General features: G+C 39.2%; 1 protein-coding gene across 3 annotated transcripts in view; it reads left to right on the forward strand.

The window, feature by feature from the left end:
• Positions 1–20605, forward strand: part of MAP3K5 (mitogen-activated protein kinase kinase kinase 5) — a 218527-nt gene that overhangs the window by 151325 nt on the left and 46597 nt on the right. For all 3 annotated transcript variants that reach the window (XM_068550870.1, XM_068550871.1, XM_068550872.1), the window contains 3 exons: positions 1414–1509; positions 5177–5258; positions 18911–19044. In XM_068550870.1, the coding sequence (XP_068406971.1) occupies positions 1414–1509; positions 5177–5258; positions 18911–19044 (312 nt within the window). The remainder of the gene's footprint in view (positions 1–1413; positions 1510–5176; positions 5259–18910; positions 19045–20605) is intronic.

A 20605-nucleotide genomic window follows, 5' to 3' on the forward strand; every position in this document is an offset into this window, starting at 1 on the left:
CTTCTCAAATAAAGCATTACTCTCTTAATATTTAATTTTTAAGACCAGTCATTAGCAAGACATTACTTATTGCTGCCTTTTTAAGCCATCCATCTAGGAAAGTATGGTAAATATAAATTTCACTTTATCAGCATGGAATGATTATATGCAGCTACTGTTGGTTTATATGTTGAGAACCTTGAGTTCCAGTGTGTGACTTCAAAGAGAGCTAACTTTTCTTGACTTCCTCCTCTATAAATAGAAGACAAACTATAGAAGAAAATCCAGCTGTCAGCAGTTTGTCTTGCATCAGTTTAGGACTTGCTCAGCTCAGTCAATGGGCATTTATTGAGCACCAGCTATCTGTCAAATGTTGAGTCCTGTTCTGCTAAGGATACACAAAGGACTAAGACATGAACTCTGCTCTTGAAGCACTCACAGCCCAGCAGGGCAACACACATTTAACAACTAATGACAGTACAGTGTGAGATTAACAGACATATGTTCAAAGACCAGAGGGGCAAGAGGAAGTCTTTCTGTTTCAGGTAGAAGTAGTGAAGGGAGAGAGGGTAAGGTCTAAGGTGGGCCTTAAATGGTGAATAGAATTTCTTTAAAAGGTCAAAAATGATGTGCATTCCAAATGGAAGGAACAGCAGATGCAGAGGCATAAAATAGGGATTGGAGAACTATAGCCCACAGGCCAAATACGGCCCGCTGCCTGTATTTGTAAATAAAGTTTTATTGGAACTCAGCCATGTTCATTCATTTATGTATTGCCTAAGGCTGCTCCAACAGCAAAACTGAGTAGTGTGGCCTACAAAGCTTGATATATTTACTCTCTGGCCTGTTACAGAAAATAGTTGCCAACCCTTGGCATAAAAGAGCATGGCCTGACTGGTAAACTCAAAATTGTTCCAATTTCTGTAAAGTAAACGACTTGCTGAGTCCAAATCAAGTGCTGTTTCATATTTCTTCACTCCTTTATAATCTCAACAATAATGAGGTGCTTTACCTGCCTCCACACATTGCCTTCCTAGCTTCGGAAGCATTTTATTGTTCGACACATCTTACGGAACCAGAATCACCAAGGTCAGTAAGCCAGTTGATATTTACGCTTTTCTTTCGAGCACACAGTTTAGTGCTACAGCAGGCAAGACCCCTTCCCCATGCTAAGTTGTAGGACACATGGCTTGTGTGCCTACAATACCCCAGAGCAACATTATCTGCAGATACAAGCAGGAGGACAATGCTCAGAATATTAAATAATTTTAGTGTTGTGGTACAGGGAATGTCACTTTTTAAAGTGCTATTTATAACATTTTGGTATAAACAACACTGATATCATAATTGGGACTGAATATAAAAAATATTTATTTTTCATTACAGTACATGGAACTATTGAGATTACTGTGAATAATTCTTTGTTTGTTTCAGTATTTCTAAATTTGAAGAACGATGCTGTTTTCTTTATGTGCTTCACAATTCTGATGATTTCCAAATCTATTTCTGTACAGAACTTCATTGTAAAAAGTACGTATTAGTCACTGTTTATGTGTGAAAAAGACTGTTCTTACCTGATCATTATTTTTAATTAATGAATGAACATGTAGCTCCTGTAAAGAATTCATGGCCATGTGCTTATATAAATATTTCATTTGCACTGATATCTTATAATTATGTGGCATGTTTAACTGAGAATTTGGGGACCTTTCTTTAATAAATCAACCTTTTTCTTAGTCGTAATTTATTTTTCCATAGACAAAACGTTAACCAAATTTACCAGTTAATTGCCAAGTGTTATGACTCGTTTTTAAAGTGCTCATGTATTATGTGATTACCAAAATTTTCATTCTTGAATTCTTTTGAATAATCTCACCATCGTCTGCAACAGTGGCTCCTAGCTCTGGTTCATATTAGAATCAACTGGTGGGCTCTAGAAAGTGCCTGAGCCCGACCCTCGACGAATTATATTGGATTTTTAGGTGGAGGAACAACTTGAGCTAAGAGCCAGTGATGTAATCTACACCAATAAAAGATAATCCAAAAATCCATGGACTGCATTGTATGTTTGGGTTAACCTCCCTGGGTATATTTGTCTTGGGCTAATAACTAAGTACTTCCTGGTCCCTTAGAACACAGTGACTAATTGTGGGGACCTATAGAAGTGCGTGACAATTTAGACACCAAAGTGCAGGTAAAAGCCAGCATGGACTTAAGATTTTGCTGGGGGTTGTTCTTTCAAATAATCACTATTTGACCCCATTATAAATAATTGATATGCTAGCTACAATATACAGTCAATCATTTTTATCTTGGTACCAAAAATATGTATGTTTAATTTAAGATTCTTAGCTAGAGTTTTATCTTTATTATTGTAAAATGTGTAGTAAAAAGACTTGGAAATAAGAAAGAATTCCTAGCACATGTATGGTCGACTTTTCTACTTACGCTTGAATTCTCAAGGCTATTCATTTGTTTCAGTGATAATTATAGCTAAGATTTATGGAGTACTGACCTCAGACCTCATATCTATTTTAATTTTCAAATAAACTTTATTAGGTAGGTAATATTAATATTTTTGTTGAAAAGAGTAAAAGAAAAAAATAGAGTCTTGGAGAGTTTAACTAGCCTATAATCATATATAGCCAAAAAGCACAAAACCTGGGATTTGAACCAGGCGCATGTTACTCCAGAATCCAAGCATCTAAAAATTACACTGTACTCCCACCCCACTAGAAGTGTTATATTCTACTTAGAGAAGTTGGTGTTGAAAATTTTTGTGTGGGTAGCTGATGGAAGTCTTTACCCCAAATCTTAAAGTCTATCTTTAAACCTAGAATTTGTTTAGGTCTTTCATGTTCTTCCTTTTGGTTGAACTTGCTTTTGTCTGTAACTCATCAGGATATGTAATCTTCATCAGAGCATACCATCATTCTGATCAGGTTTGGGATTTTCCTTTCTTGTCTTTAACCTCCAAAGAATGTATATATAGAGAAAGGAAGAGTGAGGAACTAGGCATCACACACAGACTCCATAGAGAGGCTTCCAACTCCATAATGGACTTTGTCTATTTTGTTCATTGTCATATTCCCAAAGGCCAGAACAGTTTTTTATCCTAGTGGAAACTTGATGAATATTTGTTGGATGGATGGATGGATGGATGGATGGATGGATGGATGGATGGATGGATGATAAGAGGTACTGTATAAGAAAAGGTTTTTTCCTTCCTATGTAGGAAAAAAACCAGTTCTTCCCTACTGTGTTTCTTTCCTGTGTGTCTCCTTTATTCCTCACACAAAACACTTCATTTCTGACATTTCTGGTCCCCAGATGCTTGGAGGTTTTACCCCACAACAAACAATTCTCTGTGACACCTACAACTGAACTCAATCTACCTGGAGATAGAGTGAGATCCCACAGGTTAAAGGCTCAGTCCCATAAGACTGTTTCTTCCCCTGACTTCAGATGCCAGTCACAAGCCCAGATTATCACCTATGCTTTAGATATACCGGCTATAGATCAGAGGTTCCAATGACCCCCTTCTTGGGTTCGATTAATTTGCTAGAGAGGCTCACAGAACTCAGGGAAACACTTACTTACATTTACCAGTTTATTAAAGGACATGATACAGATGAACAGCCAGATGAAGAGATGTATAAGGTGAGGTCTGGGAGGGTCCCCAGTGCAGGAGCTTCTGTCCCTGTGGAGTTGGGATGCATCCCCCTCCCTATATGGGTATGTCCACCAACCCAGAAGCTCTCTGAACCCCCTACTACTGGGATTTTATGGAGGCTTCCTCATGTAGGCATGAGCAATTATTAACTCCTTTTCCGTCCCCTCTACCCTCTCTGGAGGAAGGTGGGGGAGTGAAGCTGAAAAATTCCAAACTTCTAATCGTGGCTTGGTCTTTCTTTTGACCAGCCCCCATCCAGGAGTCCACCCAGAGTCGCTTCATTAGAACAAAAGATGCTCCTGATTCTCTATCACTTAGGAATTTACAAAGGTTTTAGGAGCCCTATGTTAGAGATGGGGTCTTACACAAATATTAGAACACAAGAGATGCTCCTAGTGTTCTCATCACTTACAAGGGTTTTAGGAGTTCTGTGCCAGAACCTGGGGGCAGAGACCAGTATTTATTTTCTATTATCTCATAGGCACAGAGATAAAATAAAGGTTCTGAGTTGTGTTAGGGAAACTTTTCTTGTCACACAGTAACCTGCTCTTCCCTAGGGCTGGCAGTGCACGGCATCACCTGCCTGTGAGATCATCAGCCCCTGTTCATAGTGCCTCCCTTACTCCACGTCTGGGCTAGAAACCATTAGCATCCCTTCTGAATGGATAGTCACAGCTAGCGTTGCAGAGGGAAGATCTGTTTCTTACCATAATTTTTGGGGGGAGCTCTGAAGTGACCTCTAGGGGGAAAAAAAAAAAAAAGGAACTTTACAAGAATAGTTCCTGAAGAAAATGTTTGTCACCGACAGAAAGGTGGCCTCTGTCACAAACATATAAGCTAGCCGTTCCTGATTCCATCAGTGTTTTGCAGACTGTATATATGGGACCCCACATGTATGACACTGAGGTGCTCAGGCAGAAGATTCAGTAACTGAGATCAAATGTGGTGGCCAACACTGTGTCGCAGAGTCAGCTCAGAATTTAGAGACACTATTCTAGAATCTGGGTATTTTTGTTATGTCCCATTAAAAATAGTAATATTAACAGCAGCAAAACAATAATAGCTAATATTTAATGAGTGCCCTGTGCTGAGCACTTTACAAGTATTACCTCAAGTCATCTTCATGACAACCTATAAGATAGATACTCATATTCCCCATTTATAATTAAAGAATGAGGCTCAGAGAGGTGGAGAAACTTGCCCCAAATCATGCAAATACTAGCAACCTTGGTATGATATTCAAGTCCACATTCTTAACATTTCTATGACCTTGTCTAGCCTTACTGTTCTAATTCTATAACATATCATGTTACTATTACTTGAAGTGAGGCATTAGGTCAGAAATTTCTGGCAAATCCTACCAAAAATAGGAAAAATCATATTTTTCGCACTGATGCTGATATTTTGTTTATTGCCTGACTCTTCTAGGTCCCATTTTTTTGCTCTGAAGTCACTTTGAAACGTGCTTGCTTATATTTAATATCTTATGTATTATGAGTGACCACATACCAATTTTCATTGCAGGTTTTTTGAAATGGTGAACACCATTACCGAAGAGAAGGGGAGAAATACAGAGGAAGGAGATTGTGAAGGTGACTCCCTGGAGGTAATGACTTTGGTTTCTGTGTTCATTTTACTAAATTTCTCTGTGGCTAATTTTTTATTTAAAGCTTTACTGAGGGAAAGGGGTGTGTGTGTGTGTGTGTGTGTGTGTGTGTGCGGTGTGTGTGTGCGAGCTTCGTGAGTAGTGACGAAGGGTAGAGAGCTCAGCCAGAGTCTGTAAGCTTTCCCTTAATGTTTAAAAGCAGCTTCTAGAATTCCTTTGGTTAAAAAGGGCTGAAAAGCAAACACTGGAGAACTCTTAGTCAGGAATACTGAGTTTTTGTATCTTACTCTGATGGTGAGTAACTATGCTTTGTCTTTGAGGGTGTTGATAACCCTCAATGCAAGAGTCACAGTGCCCTTACACATTTTTTATTCTCCTCTGAGTTATGTTGCAATTCAGACAAGCAAAATTCAGTGAAAATTCTGAATGATAGAACCATTCGCGGTCCTCGTTCGTATGCGTATGCAGAGAACCTGAAACAATGGAAGATTAACAGGATAAAGAGAGGAGGTGATAACAATCACCCCAGTGCTTCTCCTTGTGCCTCCTAGATATAGTACACTGCAGACACCTATTTTTCGACTGTGTCCATTTTCTCCATCATGTCTGTCTGCTGCGTATAGCACAGCCTTCCACCACAGTGAGGACAGTGCTGGGGACTTTCAAGAGAGCTGACGCTCGCACTTGAGCATCTTCAGTGTCTGAAGGATGACACTTCTCCAGGCATGGTAGTGGGCCTCTGTTTTCTCCAAGCCTTTCCCAGTGTATAACTTGGGACCGAATTCTGAATCCAAGCAATATTGAAAATTACATTTCTAATGTTAAACTGAAATTGAAGAAACTAGAGCACCAACCTGACTGGTATACCTAGTGTATTAGATCTCTTCGGTAATGTCATCTCGTAGGCTAGAAGTTTTAGGTAAGCATTGAAGGAGTAGGGTAACAGTCGAGGGGAATTTAAATATAATAACCAATTGTCAATTCTGTCTGTAGTTAAGTTCTATACTTCTCTAGCAGTTGTGTAGCTTTTGATATTCCTGGGTAAGCCTAAGCCTCTTTCATTTAAGTTATAAAAAGATGATAGACCTAATTTGGAAAAAAGAAATCTTCCCCACGCACTAGCTTGCTGTCTACAGGAGTAATAGACAATACTTCCTATTTGTTATGCTTTATATTTTGCACTGTTATATTTTCTTATTTAAGTGATTGTGGTTAGGAGCTAGATCTCTTGATTTCTGCATCAGTGCTCTTTTGACTGCACCTCATTATCTCTGTTTTTATTTGGGTTAAGTTTAGAATCACTTGATACATAGCAACTGCCAGGGTAAAAGTTAACGAAGACAATGAAAATGAAACCGTTTCATTAGTAATAAATTAGCAAGTGGATAGATTTGAAAATCCATAAAGTTATTTTACAATATCATAAATTGCTGGGTTTACAAAAGCAATAACAGTGATAGCTATCCTTTATTTCATACCCTTCTTTGAAAAACTAAATCCATCTTACAAAAAATACACATAGCACAGAGAGGCTATGGTAGGCATGTTAGACAAGCTTGGTCTTCATAATTGATTGAATCAACAGGTCAGAGACTCTGCTTTAGAAACTCATTTAACCCTATGCATTGCATAACACGGCTTTAATTGCCTTAGAATTTGTGGTGAATCTGGCCAGCTGATTTTCCTAAGACTCAGTCTCCTATAATGTAAAAGGGGTAGGTAGATCACTTTTCAGAGAGCTGTCAAGAAGATCCAGGGTCAAGATCTCCTGATCTGTGTGCAGCGGTACTAAATGGGGTGGATTTTGTAAGACACCCTTCCTGATCAGACAGTTCTCCTGCAAACGCTGAGAACACTCACCAGCCAAATATGGAGGAAAGTGCTCAGGTTTCTTCCTAGGAATATCCAGAGGGTTTTAGTAGGTCTACTGACCTCACAAAAACTAGCTCGTACCATAGTGCTCTCTGATTCATCAAGGTGCTCCTAACTCACACTTCTCAAGAAAGCACAGGTATACTATTCTTTAAAAAAAAAAAGTTATTTATTTATTTTTATTTGGTTGTGTCAGGTCTTAGTTGCGGTTTGCAGGCTCCTTAGTTGTGGCATGTGAACTGTCAGTTACGGCATGCATGTGGGATCTAGTTCCCTGACCAGGGATCGAACCTGGGCCCCCTGCACTGGGAGCGCAGAGACTTAACCACTGCACCACCAGGGAAGTCCCACTATCCTTTTAATGTTAGAAAAACACTCGTGTATTTCTGTGCTTTGCATTCTATCAGAATAATTTAAAGTCTATAACATAGAATGGCTTCTGCAGTATTCCCAGTGGACTGTATAGTCTACACAGTGAATTCAAGAGTACTTGTTTTAAGTATTGAAGTAATATTTTGGCTTAGTTTGCCATTTTGCCACAACTAGTGACATTGGTGACGTTGTAGTCTTGGGTGTTCTGTTAGCATAACATTAATGAATGGATACGGTGATGTGCTGGGCTGTGGAGATGATGACATCCATCTTGGCTCTCCCTCTCACGGAATGTCCCTTCGTAGCCAGAACACCTCTACAATATGAGTTATTAAATAACCTTAACTTACATTTTTACATAACTTATGATAACTCCATTATACCCTTGATCACATTTCTTAGCTATTTCAACATTCTCAACTAACATTATTTTTTCAGTATTCTAAATATTTGATTAAAATGAGTTCCTTAATTTCATTACCACAAGCTGAACTCAAACTTCAGCCCATGAATGACATAGCAAAAATAATTCCTCCTCTTCCCATTCTTTATAGTATAAACAAGAAGGATTACTTTGGAGATTTGTATGCAGAATAATTATTTTCTGATCTTTACCTTCATTTGAGATAGAATTAAAATTGTTTCAATACATGTGTCAATTATTCCTGAAGCCTTTGGGTACCTTGGCCCAAAACAAAATTAAAATGTTGGAAAGGTCAGATGCTTTTAAAAAGTTTTTAACTTCACTTGGGGTGGCATCAGCGTTTGGCAAACATTAACTATTAATGTGGTTCCATAAACCACAAATTTGAAGCTAATCTTAGACTTCCTGGTGTTTGAAAAACTTCTTATTTGAAGCCCAAGTTTTACTTTTCTTTCTGATTTTAAAAACTGAGGTTTCTTTGAAGCATTATAGTTGTGGGAGGGATTCAGCCTCCTTCGGGTCATGGTCAGACCCCTCCTCCAACTGATCATATCTGACTCTGCTCTAGTAAGATCCTTGTGCTGGGGTCAGTGGTCTGGGGTTCTGGCTCTAACTTTGCCAGTAGCCAGTTTTATAACTTTGGACAAAATTCTTACTCCTGCTGGGTTAAGATGATATCATTCCTTAAATGAGAGTTGAACAAGAAGATCTTAAATGTCCTTTCCTAGCTCACATTTTTTATACTTTTCAAGGTTAGTATAAACTGTACCAGGTCTTTTAAATATAGCTCAATACCACTTTCAGAGGACTTTTCTGTTTTTAAACAGAAAGAGAAACAACTTCTTTTGATTCAAGGCTGTCTTTTGAAATTGAAGGGTTATGAACCCATATCTTAAATAGTTTAATGTATTAATAAATTTATATTGAAATCATTGAACAATTGATTACAGTTAACTATAAGAGTTCTAACACTTATCCGCTGTGGTCCCTGTTATTGTTCTCCCAGCCTTTCATAGCTTCACTAAGAACAAGGGCATCTACACTGTTACCCAAGCCAGACACCTCAGAGCAACTTCTGCTCCAGCCTCCCCCCCAGCATTTCCTCCAGTCCCTTCACCCCATTCTATCACTACCCCATCTCAGGTCCTCAACATCTCTCATGCGGCCTGATATCTCTCCTGCCATCAATACACTGTCCTTGCCATCACTGGAGAGATCTCTCAGGCAGATTTAATCTGGTGACTCCCCTAATTAAAAAATTTTGTTTTGTTTTTTTTCTTAATTTTTTAAATTGGAGTACAGTTAATTTACTATGTTGTGTTAGTTTCTGCTGTACAGTAAGGTGAGTCAGTTATACATACACATATAGCCACTCTTTTTTAGGTTCTATTCCCATATGGATCATTACAGAGTACTGAATAGAGTTCCCTGTGCTATTCAATAGATCCTTATTAGTTATCTATTCTATATATAGTAGTGTGTATATGTCAATCCCAATCTCCCAATTTATCCCTCCTCCCCCCACCGCCCCGTTCCTCCCTGGTAACCACACGTTTGTTTTCTACATCTGTGACTCTATTTCTGTTTTGTAAATAAGTTCATTTGTACCATTTTTTTAGATTCCACACATAAGCAATATTATATGATATTTGTCTTTCTCTCTCTGACATACTTCACTCAGTATGACGATCTCTAGGTCCATCCATGTCACTGCAAATGGTATTAAAAAAATTTTTTAAATTAAAATGAAAAAGCTTTGATGCTACTCTTTGTGGAAGATTTCCGCACCATAGAACGCTCTTACCTCCCTGGCTGTAACTTAGCTTTCCTTTGCACTCTGCGGTCCAGCAATGCCCGACTCCTTTGCATTATTCAGACAGCCAGGCTGTTCCTGCCTCTGGGCTTGACATGCAAGTGCCCAACTCCACATGCTTTTTCTGCTTTGTCCTACTTGGTGACTGCTTCCTAATTTTTTGAGATCCAGCTCAAGGGTCATTTTTACTTTGAATCATTTTCAACACCCCTTCTCACTTTTCCCTGCTCTTACAGCATTTTTGCCCACTCCTCTGCCCTAGCTCTTCTCATTGCCTTGTAATTCAATAGCCTGCACCAGACTGTTTACATCCCAAGGCTGGACTGTGGTTCTCTTTCCCTTTTCACCACAGTGTTGTGGGGTGTCAGGTATCCAAGCAGAAGTTCATTCAGAAGGCTTAGAAGGGTTTGAAGCTGGGGAGTGACAAAACCAGAGTTGTTTAAACTGTATCTCAAACTGCGGGGAGGGGGATATGGATTGCAGGGGGGCAGAGTAAATGCTGGGAAATGAGCTTGAAGATTGTTTAATCAATGTTAAGTCCATAATCAAGCTGAATACCATAATCAAGCCACTCTCAACCCATTCTCTTCACGTCTCTCTCTCTCTCTCTCTCTCTCTCTTTTAGTTCCTTGAAAAAACCATAAACTACTGAGGTCCTTTGGTGTTCAATACAGAATATGTTGTCTTCCTCCTCATGCCTCTCCCAAACATACATATATTCTCCCTCCCTTTTCCCCTCCTCCTCCTTTTTCTTTAATGCATTTGTAATATTTACCTCACTGTTTTATCAAAATGGGCATATGATTGACACAAGCCTCAGGTAATCATAGCAGCTGGCCCTGTGAACCTGTTTATATGTAGTTTCCAGGGTGCATAGAGAGGAAGTTGCCCCCTTGTGGGATGGGTTAGGGACAAGCAAGATAAAAGGAATGTTTTCCTTTTACTCAAACATCTGCCAGATGATGAAATACCTTACCGTTTCTTCTTCTGTTGATTTGTCTCACAGACATTAACAGTGAATGATGGTTTAGAATTCATTTAAATCAATTCAGAGTCATCCAGTAGCATACTGGTTTGTTTTTCTTTGGCATCCTATTTCTATTTTTGTACAGATCTCAAGTTGAACATCCACAGTTACTGCACTGTCTGAGAAGAGCTATCACTTCTGGTGTTGTATGATAAGAATATCAGTTTGTTACTCATTCATTTATTCTGTTGCGAGAAAGAAAACTTTTTCCTCTACCACCTCAGGTTCAGTGATTGGGAGCCTGCAAATTAACTGACGAAAGACAGATTACAGAAGAAAAGACATAGTTTATTTCTGTACGAGGGAACACGCAAAGAAGTGATTCCTAAACAACTAGAGTTAAGAGTATTTATCTTAATAAGAAAAGTTCTTAATAGGACTTCAAGGGAAAGCAACATGGTGGGAAACTAATGAGAAACAAGTGGAAGGTACTGAAAGTTTTGAAAAGGTTTGGTTTAGTAATTTCTTATCCAGGTATAAGTGGTCCTAAACCTCCTGGAGAGGGGATTATGGCAGCTGTATTTTCGAGAGGCTTTGCTTACGTCAGCAAAAGAAGTTTAGATAAGGTTTTTTCTGCAGCTGCTATTTATTCAGATGTTTTCAGCTTAAAATAATCTTGGTACCACATTAGTGGGTCCAAGTGGATTCTATCAATTCACTCAACAAATGTTTATTGGACGCCTGTGGAAGGCACTCTCTAGGTGCTGGGGATCCAGCAGAGAACAAAATACAGAAAATCCCTGTCTTCACTGAGCTTACAGTATAGCGGAAGACTGATAATAAATAAGTGAAATACATGCTATATTTGATAATGATCAGTATAAAGGAGAAAAATTAAGCAGGGAAGGATTTAGGAAGTCACAGTGAAACAGGGTGTATAATTTTAGACAAGGAAGCCAGGGAAGGCTCCTTGAGAAGGGAAGTTCTGAGTAAAGATCTGAGGGAGGAGAGAGCTATGAGATTAGATATTTGTACCTACAGCGTTTTTCCTATTCTATTAATGCTATTAGTAACATTAATGTTTTCATTAATTATGAAATGAATTAATGTAGTTATTAATGTTTTCAGCATTTACATATTACTAAGGCAATATAGACTGAAAATTAGCAAAGCTATCATTTGGCTCTTTGAGGTGACTACTCAGCTAAGGTAATCAAGTGCCGGGGGAAGTGCATATGGCTTTTTAGAAGGTGGCTGTTTTACCCTGGACGGTGCAAGGACTAAGTGAGTCACCACTTTGTTGTTTGGCCTTGTCAGGACTGTCTTCCTACGCTCATTCTCCTCCCAGTGCCAGTTTAGGCAGTTGTGGGCAGGCAGCAAGAGAGGGCTGATTCTAGAAGCGTTCTTATCACTGCTTCAGAATGCAGTGGTCTCCCTCAGCAACAGCCTGACTTGCTAACCCTTTGCCGTAGAAATAGAATGCGAGCTATATAAGCGGTGTAATTTTATTTTTATTTTTTAAAATACTGAATTCCCCCTGTCCCCACCTGCCTGTTTCTACGTACTTGTCATTTAACAGACCCTGCCTTCCCTTGGCTTTTGGCCAATGCTCTGTTCTACTTTTTCTGGCCATCACATAGGTAATTCTGTCTTCTTGTAGATCAGGGCAGTTTTCTCAAGCCTGCTTTTTCAATTTATATCTCTATATTGTAAGAATAGGAAAAAGGGGTTAAAAAAGAAGGACAAAACAAGCGGCAACTACCCCATTGGAACGGTTTTCAGTTTTATTGAAAGCCCTTTTGATTTTACTATGACCGCTTCGTTTAACAGGAGTCAACTTCTATACTTAATATTGTTTTTTTAAAAAAGAATAGTCTGTTGATGCTTTACATTCCTTAGGGAAACTAAAACTTGAGCAGTTTCATCAAGGCTTATATATTCTTCTCTACGTTAAGTAAGTATCCCTGGGGCAAAGCTCCTTTCAATCAAAAATAAATGGATAGCAACATTAAATGTTTTGTTTTGGCACCTGGTTTTTAAAAAGGTTCTCATCAATTTTTTTATAGCCTGATTGATTAATTAAGCAAATAATCACTGAGCCTCTACTACAAGCCAGATATGGCTAAGACTAGGGACAGAGAAATTAAAGTCCTGGTTCTCAAAGAGCTCAGAGTACAGGGCTTCCCTGGTGGCACAGTGGTTGAGAATATGCCTGCCAATGCAGGGGACACGGGTTCGAGCCCCGGTCTGGGAAGATCCCACATGCCGCAGAGCAGCTGGGCCCGTGAGCCACAATTACTGAGCCTGCGCATCTGGAGCCTGTGCTCCGCAACAAGAGAGGCCGCGATAGTGAGAGGCCCGCGCACCGCGATGAAGAGTGGCCTCCGCTTACCACAACTAGAGAAATCCCTCGCGCAGAAACGAGGACCCAACACAGCCATAAATTAATTAATTAATTAAAAAAAAAAAGTGGGACTCCTGATATTCATCCCACTTAAAAAAAAAAAAAAAAAGAGCTCAAAGTACAGACTGGAATGCAGATTTGGGTAAGAGAAGAGTGAAAAAAGTGTGAGCGAGTGAGAGCAGAAGGCCTTGGAAGCATATCAGACCAGAATCTAACCCAGCTTTTGAGGGTCAGGTGGACAGTTCAAGAAAGCTTCCTTGTTTTGAAGGCAGAACTACCTAGGTAGAAAGCGCATATGTGTAAAGGCACAAAGATCTGTGGAACCTCCCTGGGAATTTTGGGGGGACACTGATGAGATAGAAGGTTAGACACAGAGGCAGCAATAAGGTCCTGAAGGGCATTGATGCCAGGCTAAGGAGTTTGGATTTCATCCAGAAAGTCGTGAGGAACCGATAAAGCAGAGGCAGTGGTATGAACATGGAAAGCTCACTTTGGAACTTTGAACTTTGGAAAGTTCACTGTCCACTTAATGGAGAATGAATTAGGGAACAGGGCAACAAGAGAGGAGAAGACAGGGAGGCCAGTTAAGAGTCTGTAGAATTAGTACAGAAGCAAGGAAGGCCTGAAATGAGGCAAGAGCAGTGAGGATTAACCTGGTGGCATTTGCAATCAGTTTGATGTGGGGAGTAAGGAGAAGGGAAGAATGGAGTCTAAGATGGCCAAGAGATGTCTACTGTATGCTTGAATAAGCGAATGGGTGTTCAGTGGGTATTGACAATGTGCTGGAACATTTTTACAGTACTGGTGTTTGGAAACAGAACTAAGAACTAAGATGCAGCTCTCATGCTGTAAAAGGATTTTCCTTCACCATTGGCCGTAGAAAGAACAGAAGACTTGGAACCTGTTGAGCTGGTTTAAACCACTGCTCTGACATATTTTCAGTGGAAGATAATTTTTTTTTTTTTTTAATGTAGAATTTCCTCTCTTTTTTTTTTTTAACATCTTTATTGGAGTGTAATTGCTTTACAATGGTGTGTTAGTTTCTGCTTTATAACAAAGTGAATCAGTTATACATATACATGTGTTCCCATATCTCTTCTCTCTTGCGTCTCCCTCCCTCCCACCCTCCGGAAGATACTTTTGATCATTTGTAAATTGGAGCTAATCATAGACTTTCCCTACTATGACAAAGCCTTATTATGACCATCAAATGAGGTAGGTTATTGAAAGCTATTTTTTTTTCTTTTAATTATAGTGCATTATAATAATGTAAGGTGGTGGTGTAGGTTCAGTGTACAGGTTTCCGTCCCTTTGATAGGCCACACTGGCAAAGATGAGCTACTTTGGTGATGGTCCCTGTCCTGTCTCCTGCTGGCCTGGGTCCTGGCTGGTAGATTTCCAGCATGTATGGTACAGTATGGTGGAAGTCCAGGCTGCAGGAGTTGGATGTAGAGACTTGGACTCCTTCAAGTGGAATTTTTGGACTATGTTTACTGCCTCTTTGCTGGAGTTTTATCTTCTAGTGTGGGGAAATTGCTAAATGATCCCTGTTTCCTAGTCTCTCATCCTGTAAACATATCTAGTTTTCTCCTCTGGTCTAAGACAGCCTTCAGCCATATATTAGGTAGCTAGCAGTATTCTCTATTGTACATTGGGTACAGTGTTGCCACTGGGCAAGTAGACACCTCTCTTCCAGAGCTTGGCCTCTCCCCTCTGCCAAAGAAGGGTCTACAACAGGGAGACCAGTGCTCACCCGGTCCTGGCATGTGGGCATAGCTTTCCCCAAAAGAATACAACCCAATTGCCTTCTGTCAAGGCTTGGAAACCTATTGGAAACAAATAAACAAGCTGGTAACAATATGCCCCCATATTCCTCATCCTCTGTGACAGTGGTTTCTCAAGTTGAGAATGTATACCCCAGAGAGTTCACCGAGTAATCTGATTACCTACCTTTGTAGGTAATTTGTCCTTTTTATCTCTGCTTCCTTTTATGATCTTCTCTTTGCCTTTCATATTTTGTAGTTTCCCTATATCATATCTGAGTGTGAATTTATTTTGATTTTTCCTATTTAGGGCTCAACTTCTGGAGGTTAGGTTTGAGTCTGTCTCAAATCCGTCTGGCCTTTTTTAGAGTGTCTTATCCTTTTCTCATGTTTTGGATTTCTTATTTTATATCTTTATGTTAAATGTACTTATTTTAGAGTTTCAGTTTCTTTTATTTTGTGAAATTTTAGGGATTGATATTTGTCAAATCAGCCAACACTCACTGATGGTGAATTGTTTCGTTATATATTTTAAAATTTTGGATTGTGAGCTCAATTTCAGTGGTGCATTATCAGTGAGAATCCTGCATAGCCTGTATTAAGGGAGTTTTCCTTTTAAATGTTTTGCTTTGTTTCTGTTGTCACTCCAGGGATTTCCCAGGCTCAAGACCAATTACGGGTATTAATTATAAGTGTAAACGTGAACTTCAGACAGCATGAGGATCAGCCAGTGGTTGGAAGTATTCAGAGAAGACTTGTTTTTGTCAACTCAGAGCTTAGTCTAAGACAGACAAGCTTTCTTTTTCTTTCTCAGTGCAGTGGGCTGACTTTTTTCTAATCTACCATCTCACCATGTTATAGTCCTCAAGGACCCTGGTTTTATGTGTTCCAGCTCTTCACCTTGCATAGGCACAAGGCTTCATTTCCTGTCCCCAACGAGCATTAAGACCAAAGTCTCAGATAAGGAATTGGTGAACTGTAGCCCAAAGACCAAATCCAGCCCACCACCTCTCTTGGTAAATAAAGTCTTATTGGAACAAAACCATGCCCATTTGATTGGGCTATTTACAGTGGCAGAGTTGAGTCACTGCCACAGAGATCGTATGGCTCACAAATCTGAAAATATTCAATATATAGCTGTTTACAGAAAGTGTTTGCCAACCTCTGCCCTAGATTAATAAGTCTGAAAGCCCTTCCCTCATCCCCACCTCTTTGGCTGCAGGGACATCATTTCTTGTGATTATCCCTTTAGTGTTCCTTTTCCTCTTAATCTCTAGCTCCTTGAAGTCTTCTTTATGCTTTTATAAGCCTGGCTAGGCATTAAAAGAATTTTATTTTATCTAGGTATTTTGGACAGGAACATTTTCTTTTTTTTTTTTTTAAGTGATAATTTTTTTTTAAATTTTATTTATTTATTTATTTATTGGCTGTGTTGGGTCTTCATTGCTGCGTGCGGGGCTTTCTCTAGCTGTGGTGAGCAGGGGCTACTCTTCATTATGGTGTGGAGCACAGGCTCTAGGCACACGGGCTTCAGTAGTTGTGGCGCACAGACTTAGTTGCTCCACGGCATGTGGGATCTTCCCGGACCAGGGATCGAACCCGTGTCCCCTGCATTGGCAGGCGGATTCTTAACCACTGCGGCACCAGGGAAGTCCAACATTTTCATGTATCTAGCCTACTGTATTGCCAAAACCAGAAACTCTTCTGATACTGTCTTTGGATAGTAATATATTCTTCTTTTTTGTATTTTCTTGACTGACCACTTAACTTGATCATTTAAAATTTTTCTTTTCTAATGCAATTCTTTTTTTTTTAACATCTTTATTGGAGTATAATTGCTTTACAATGGTGTGTTAGTTTCTGCATTATAACAAAGTGAATCAGCTATACATATACATATATCCCCATATCTCCTCCCTCTTGTGTCTCCCTCCCACCCTCCCTATCATACCCCTCTAGGTGGACACAAAGCACCAAGCTGATCTCCCTGTGCAATGCGGCTGCTTCCCACTAGCTATCTATTTTAGATTTGGTAGTGTATATATGTCCATGCCACTCTCTCACTTTGTCCCAGCTTACCCTTCACCCTCCCCGTGTCCTCAAGTGTGTTCCCTATGTCTACGTCTTTATTAGTATCCTGCCCTTAGGTTCTTCAGAACCATTTTTTTTTTTAGATTCCATATATATGTGTTAGCACACGGTATTTGTTTTTCTCTTTCTGACTTACTTCACTCTGTTTGACAGTCTCTAGGTCCATCCACCTCACTACAAATAACTCAATTTTGTTTCTTTTTATGGCTGAATAATATTCCATTGTATATATGTGCCACATCTTCTTTATCCATTCATCTGTCGATGGACGCTTAGGTTGCTTCCATGCCCTGGCTATTGTAAATACAGCTGCAATGAACATTGTGGTACATGACTCTTTTTGAAGTATGGTTTTCTCAGCATATGTGCCCAGTAGTGGGATTGCTGGGTTGTATGGTAGTTCTGTTTTTAGGTTTTTATGGAACCTCCATACTGTTCTCCATAGTGGCTGTATCTAATGCAATTCTTTAAAGCCATGAAATTTTTCATCTCCTTGTCATTCTTTTCAACTATTTTGTAATTCCCATGATCTTTTACTTTTTAATCCCTTGATAATTTTAAACTGTAATAGTTTTTAAACATAGTTTTTGGCTGTCTTATTTTTAATATCTTATAGTCAAAGATCATGGTTTTTATGACAGCTATTCTTTGAAATTTGTCAAAATTTTCTTTGTGGATTAATATGTGACTGATTATTTTATATTTTTCATATATGCGCAAAAGGAATTTATATCTGGATACAGGGTTCTCTCTGTGTTTGTTATACCAAACTTGTTATTTGTGCCATTAGGGTCTCTATTTTGAATTTGTCTGCTAGATATATTGGTTTCTAAAAGAGTTCTATTAAAACCTATTGTGGTTTATATTTGTCTATTTTTCTCTGTAATTTTGTCAGCTCTGTATATTTTAAGGCTATGTTGTTAGTGACTGTCAAAATCCATGATCATTTTCCTCTTCTGGATTATTTTTTTGTGTTAAAGTTAACTTTGCAGGTTTATGAATGTTAGAAATCAGGGTTTTTTTAATGGCTAACTCAAACCCTTCGGTGAGTTGAACCTAGCTATGTGCTGCCAGTTTTATACTCTAGCAAAATGTAGACAAAAGAAGGAGCTTGTGCTTATGGTCTCTCCTGCTGGTTTGTAGTTTTACACTGGGTTTCTACAGACACTTGGCTTGATCATTTGATGACCCTGAATCCTGTAGTTTAAGTTCACAACAAAAGCTGTGCCTTTCTGGGTGACACCTCCAGGTCTGAGAAGGTCCCCACCAAATGTCGCTCTACCCCTTTCATTTGATCCATTTTCCATATTCAACTGACACGCTTGACACTTTGGGGTTTAGGGCTGTAAATATTTCCTTTTTACATCAAAACTGAAATTTTTTCCTTCATTTTTTATTTTTAAAATGTTTTTTTAATCTTGGGGAATTGGGAATCGGGGCTGAAGTACAAATAATCCTTACTTTATTATTGTCAACCAGTAGGACCTCAAAATTTTCCTCTTAAGCAAAACCTTTCAGTGGTTTTATTCCCCTGGCAGAGAGTGAAATACTTTCATAGTACCAAAAGCTGAAAAACAAAAGAAAGTTTAATGAGATGTGATAGCTATTGATAGACACGGATGCTAATCATACTCATCTCCAGAATCAATGAAAACCAGGATTCAGTGGGTAAAAAAAATCCAAGTGGGCTTTTGGAGAAGCAACTTTATGGATTTAAATACATAGTCCCCCCTTTATTCATAACAGTTGTGAAAATATAAACACACTATGCTCTGTGTTGAGTCTGTTTTTTGGTTCTTGAAGCTGTTGCTTTGAACTTCGTCTTATTCTTTCCCTTGTTAAAGCCATTTGATAAAATAAGGAAAAATGCTCTTGGAAAAAGTTGATGTTTAAAATGTGGACGGCAACTAATTTTCAATCTTCTCTCCCCCTTTTTCCTTTTGTAGTATGACTATGAATATGATGAAAATGGTGACAGAGTCGTTTTAGGAAAAGGCACTTATGGGATAGTTTATGCAGGTCGAGATCTGAGCAACCAAGTCAGAATCGCCATTAAGGAAATCCCAGAGAGAGATAGCAGGTACAGTAATTGTGACTAATGAAAGCTGTTTTCTAAGGTATTTCGGTTGTTAATAGCATTTTAAAAAATATTTTGGTAATATTCTAATTAATGAAACTCTGTCTGAAAACTCCATGGCTTTAATTAGCCCCCTCTGAGGTTTAGCTGCTGCATCATTCAGTGATTCAAGCACAACACTTTGGTGGGGAAGGATGGCATCTCTGAGGTAACAAGGACAGGACTTTCAAAGAGAAGAGAAGAGAATAGTCCTGTGTGTGTTGGGCTCAGGTTATGTTGGATCATGGTTGGTTTATTATCTGGATAGATGGGGAATAAGCACCAGCAGAAATGGTTTGAACCAGAGGTTCCAATTTCTGGTCAGACATGTAATGACGTTGGAAGTCAGCAATCCATCCTAAACATCAAGTGGAAAGCTAGACAAACTGAGAAATCAACAACTCTACTTTTTCCGAGCCATTGGAAAAGCGATGTCACAGGACAAACCACCGCCCCCCACATTGGAGACACAGTTGTAGGGCAGAAGCCCTATCAGATCCTCACAAAGAATGTCAGAGAAGGTCCCCTTCCCCAGGCTTCCGGCAGAGGTAGAGGGGAAATAACCATTTGGAAATACACCTGTTCTTAACGAGGCCTGCCCTCAAGAGAAACTATTCTACCAAAGCCTAAACTCTGTGTCCTCAGAGCCTAACTAACCTAGGGGAAGAGACGTGCCCAACCCCAGGCCACTCTAGCCATCCTATTCCACCGAAGCGGGGACTGAGAAACATTTGTGAAGTTCACAGCCCAGCAGTGCAGGCTCACTAAAAGACAGAGACTAATTCACAAAACCATAGAACAATGCTTCCCCTCACCCCACGCCTCACCACCATACCACTAAAGGTCTATTTAGCAGAGTTCTTTTTACCTAATACATCATGTCCAGCTTTCCACAGCTTCTTTTGTTTGTTTGTTTTGGTTTTTTTTTACAAAGCATACTAAAAGGCAACAAATACAGTTTGAAGACACAGAGCAAGCATTAGAACCAGATTCAGATATGACAGGGATGTTGGAATTATCAGACTGGCAAATTTAAAACAACTGTGATTAATATGCTAAGGGCTCTAATGAAAAAAGTAGAAAACATTCAAGAACAGATGTCAATGTAAGTGGAGAGATGGAAATGCTAAGAAAGAATGAAAAAGAAATGCTAGAGGTGAAAAACACTGTAACAGAAATGAGTTTGAGGATATGTCGATAGAAACATTCAAAACTGATAAGCAAAGAGAGAAAAAGACTGAAAAAATTGAACAGAACATCCAAGAACTGTGGGATGACTACAAAAGGTGTGACATACCTAAAGGGAATACCAGAAAGAAAAGAGAAGGAGAAGAAATATTTGAGGAAATGGTTTGAACCACACATAATGGGGCCTTGAGGAAAATGGAATGGTTTTTAGGAACAAGAAAGTTGCGCAGGGAGCAGAACAGCTGTGGTGGCAGGGTTATCTGTTGCTCTCTGCTCCAGTGCTCTGTCCTACCATTTGTTTCTCCAAACAACAATTCTCTCTTCTCTCAATCTCATG

Source organism: Eschrichtius robustus, chromosome 9 (genome assembly GCF_028021215.1).
Source record: "Eschrichtius robustus isolate mEscRob2 chromosome 9, mEscRob2.pri, whole genome shotgun sequence".
Classification (NCBI taxonomy): Eukaryota; Metazoa; Chordata; class Mammalia; order Artiodactyla; family Eschrichtiidae; genus Eschrichtius; species Eschrichtius robustus.